This window comes from Dipteris shenzhenensis, chromosome 31 (genome assembly GCF_047967505.1).
Source record: "Dipteris shenzhenensis isolate YYH24624 ecotype China chromosome 31, Dip_SZ_1.0, whole genome shotgun sequence".
Classification (NCBI taxonomy): domain Eukaryota; kingdom Viridiplantae; phylum Streptophyta; class Polypodiopsida; order Gleicheniales; family Dipteridaceae; genus Dipteris; species Dipteris shenzhenensis.
In genome coordinates, this window is record NC_141626.1 from 35,959,667 (window position 1) to 35,963,741 (window position 4,075).

Below are 4,075 nucleotides of genomic sequence, written 5' to 3' on the forward strand. Positions count from 1 at the left end.
TCCACCCTAATCCGATACCAACTCAACCGGACATCCAAAATAAGTGATAATATTCTGGTACAAGAATTTTTCCATGCTATCTAGGGAATTATCTCGGAGTGCCTATGCCTCTACCCATTTAGTACAATAATTCGTGGCTGCCAAGATGTATTTATTTTTTGTATGCCATGCGACGGCCTTGAATGGCCCTACAAAATCCATTCCCATTTTTGAAATGGTTCTAGTGGAAGTATGGGATTCAAAGGCATGCACCAAAATCTCTGGATTGTCCATCCCTCAGGCAGTACTAGCATTTTGTTGCAAAGCTGTGCGAACCTTTGATTATTGTCGGCCATCGAAGCCCGGCCTAAAAAATCTTTCGTGTTGTTATTTCACTGGAAAAGTGACATCCTGATGCTCCTTGGTGAGCATCCTGTAACACGGCTTTTGCTCATGTTTTGGGACATAACGTCGATCTGATCAATTCTGCGCCTGTACAGTGGTCCTGTGATTATCATGAACGGTTTGCTTCAGAGTGCCAATCAGTGTCTTTGATCCTTTTTAAGTGCTTTTGGGCATACACCATCCGTTAGAAACTGTAGCATTTGATCATAGTAATCCCTTGTTCGGATAGCATGTACTGAAAATAGTGAAGCATTGGGCAAATCATCCGGAACTCCTCCCATCGGACTCTCTCCTAACTCCAGTCTGCTGCTCAGGCAGTCCGCCACAAGATGCTACCTTCTGGGAGTGTGCACTACTCTATTAAATTCTTGCAGCAATAATATCCAGGGAGCCAATCTTCTTAACGGTTGTGGTTTGTTCATTACGTATAGTAAGGCTTGATGATCCACATGGAAGACGACCTGATGACCTAGAAGGTAATGTCAAAATTTCTACAATGCATAGACCATTCCTAAACCTTTCTACTTTCTATTGGTGAAAGAGTCCAACTTGCATAATAGATTGGATGAAACCATCTGGAATTGTGTGTCTACATCAGGGCCGCTCCAATTGCAATGTCGGATGTGTCCATAAACACATGAAACTACGAACCCCAGGCCGGTGTGACCAATATTGGCGCTACAACCAACATCTTGTTTAGTAATTGAATTTCTTTCTTCGGATACTCCTTCCAGATGAACCAGTTGTTCATTTTTCTTCGTTAATTTATCGACAGTTGACATAGGAAAAATCTGTTATGCCACTTGATCTGTCCAATGAACCACATGACTTTCCTTTGAATTGCGTGGCACCTTTGCTTCCTGGATGAGGTGGAAGTATAGACTTGTGAGATGTTGGAAAGCTACTCTTCATTTAAGTTTAATCTTCTATTATGGAGGGTGACAAGCATGCAAACTACCGTTCAGAGACATGCTTTGGAAATGTAATCAAAGGATCTCACCTTTATGCCCGTTTATGTAAGAGTAATATTTGTTATTTTTTATCGGGAAAGAAAAAAAGAATTCACATTTAATTCATTGGACCCAGAATTCATATTGATAAATTATGCGAATGGGGTATTGTATTGGTGAGGGAGTTATGTTAATGTTTTTGGTATCATTGGGGTGCCCTACTTTTATAGAGACAGCTCGCCTTAGTTACTTTCATCGATATTGCGGATTATTATTTCGCAATTATTGTAGAGAATCCGATTTTAACTCAAAACACCCGATGCAATTCTGACAGAGTGCAGATGTTAAAAATTGTAACTCTTCCGTGGACAAGAATCGTTGTCCTTTTAAAGATGGATCGTCCCTGTACATATAATTGCTACTTGAACGTTCCTGTAACTACAAGTCGTACTTGAACTTGTAAACATGGTAAAGATTCAAAACAACATTCAAGTTTTTAACAGATTGTCAAAATGAGAGTCTCGCGGAAGTCACTGCTTTAAAAGCACTTAGCTTGAATGATAAATGTCAATTCTGTGTTCATCCGTGAGGAAAGGTTTCTCATGTTGACAGTGAGAGATGCAACTATGAGTCAAGAGACCTGTAATTCTTGAGCAAAGAATCAAGTACACTGTCTCTGGAGAGAGTGAGTTCCCCCTTGAAATTCTCCGATCCAAAATTTGGAAAGGGAATGCTAAAGATTATGCCTTGCTACAATGTTAAGATTCAAAGCAGGTTCCTAGAGGGTGAGTATGATCTGTAACGCATATAGACATCAAAAGGAAGGACCACCACAGTCTTTGTAGCCCAAAACTGTAGAGTATGCAGCATTTGCTTGTAATATGACCACATACTGAAGGCAGCAAGAACTGGGCACCAAGCAACATCTATATGTTTGCTCATTTGTCTATACAGGCATATTGTACGTTAAGAGTTCAGGCAGCTGTAGCTGTGGGTGCTGCCATGACTCTGTTATTGCGATGATTAGAGGCTCCAGATGCCACAGAAGCTCCACCCTTGAAGGCTGCTGCTGAACATCTTTCCTTCCTCTCGTCCATGACGATCTGCTGATATCTGCATTCGATCGAGCAGAAGGCCCGATCACCTCTGTAATCAAACAATCCAAGACCATCATCAGACAAACTCAAGCAGCTTCGATGAAAGAGGAAGTACTTCCGTGAGATTGCAATCGGGCAAAACGAAGAATTGAGATCACTGAATTTTGTTGTAGGATTGAATGAGATGACTAAATTTGTTGCAGGATTGAATGAGATGGCTGGATTATAGCTAGAAACTGGGCAATCCGAGGAGGCAGATGATACCTGTACATGTAGATGTCCTTCCCCGGGCCTAGTCCGCGCTTGCAGAAGAAGCATGAATTGAGAAAATCAACCGCTGGCAAATCGCCCCAGTTCTCACTGCAATTCGATGCTGGAGACGCAGTCGAGAAGATGGATTCCCGAGTTTCCATCTCCTCATCATCTACACCCACGTTTAGCTTCCTGTTATGAGCCCTTCGACCCCGATTACCGCACCCCGAAGCCTCTGCGCGCTCCTCCTTGTGCTTCGCCTTCCTCAGCTGAAGCTCCTTACTACCGCAGCAATTTGGTTGCAGTTGAATTTGCACAATCGGAATGGGCTGGCTCTGTGTTGGAGAGCGAGTTGAGTAGCATTTCACTGGGGTAACCTGACAAACGAGACCTGTAGTCCCTTTCCCAACCTCCACCACCCGTGCCTTCGCAGCATCTTCCTCCTCCGCATGAATTGCAGCAACGATCCCAAGACCAACGCCCTCGCTTCCTTTCCTATCCCAGGGACAACGCGGGCTCGACAACAAGCTCTCTAACCCCGATCTTGGCGACCTGGGAGACCTCGCTTGCTTCTCTTGCGAAGCCACCTTGATAATTCCAGACAAAGCCCTCGGGTCCAGCACAGACCGCGGGCTCTCGATAGAATCCGGGCTCTTATTGACAGGATTGAAGCCGATCACTTGGCGGGGCGTCCCGAAAGCAGGACTGGGAGGCTTGGGCTGGTCGCCCGAATCGAAGGGGTCGCTGGGCATGAACTGCGATCGGCTGGCAGTGCGCTGCAGGGGGCGAGGGCGTTTGCCCAGCATAGCTCCCGTAGTGGGGAAGGGGAAGAAGCTCTTGTCGTCGTGTTGTGGCGAAAGGGCTTCGAAGCAACGAAGGGGGGAATTCAGGGATGGGGGGTGTGGCAATCGTCTGTGGAGCTAGTCGGGCGAGGGATGGAGAAGGAGGGAGGAAATTGAAGAGGAGGGAAGAGTTCTGGGGGGTAGGAAGGCGAGCAATTGGCGATGGAGGAAGGAAGAGAGCTGAGAAAGGAAGCAGAGATGAGAGGCTATGGGGGAGTTGGCTATGGCGAGAAGCAGGGGGATTTATGGCTATGGCGATTCACAAGCTCTGGGCTTAAAAATGGACAACGCGAAGGAGATGAAGAAGAAAGATGGACTTAACCCCAACCCTGATTTAACCCTTGACCTTACCTCGATTAATCCCCGTCTACTCTAACGCCCGCCGTCAATCCTAACGCCTCCCCCGTCAATGGACCCTGGCCTTGCCTTGTCCGCCCGTGCAGTGCCTCCCACCGCCTACTGCCGGTAACCCCGTTTACCCGTGACCCGTCGCCTTCATTGGTAGACCCCGCCCACCGCCTACTGACGGTTCCCCATCCCAGCCCCACCC

At 46.5% G+C, this 4,075-nt stretch overlaps 1 protein-coding gene across 1 annotated transcript; it reads right to left on the minus strand.

Annotated features, from left to right (window-relative positions):
* Positions 1–1,887: 1,887 nt before the first annotated feature.
* On the minus strand, positions 1,888–3,777 carry LOC147881399 (FCS-Like Zinc finger 13-like). The gene is made up of 2 exons (XM_087369951.1): positions 2,696–3,777; positions 1,888–2,480 (listed from the first exon to the last, which is right to left on the minus strand). The coding sequence occupies exons 1-2, from the start codon at positions 3,487–3,489 to the stop codon at positions 2,309–2,311; spliced, it is 966 nt and encodes a 321-aa protein (XP_087226077.1). The 5' UTR covers positions 3,490–3,777; the 3' UTR covers positions 1,888–2,308.
* Positions 3,778–4,075: the final 298 nt, after the last annotated feature.

Bases quoted from the DNA above. Each gene is read 5' to 3' on its own strand.
- LOC147881399 (XM_087369951.1), bottom strand. From the start codon at position 3,489: ATGCTGGGCAAACGCCCTCGCCCCCTGCAGCGCACTGCCAGCCGATCG. The intron at 2,481-2,695 runs GTATCATCTGCC...GTTTGATTACAG, and splicing joins AAGGACATCTACATGTACAG to AGGTGATCGGGCCTTCTGCT.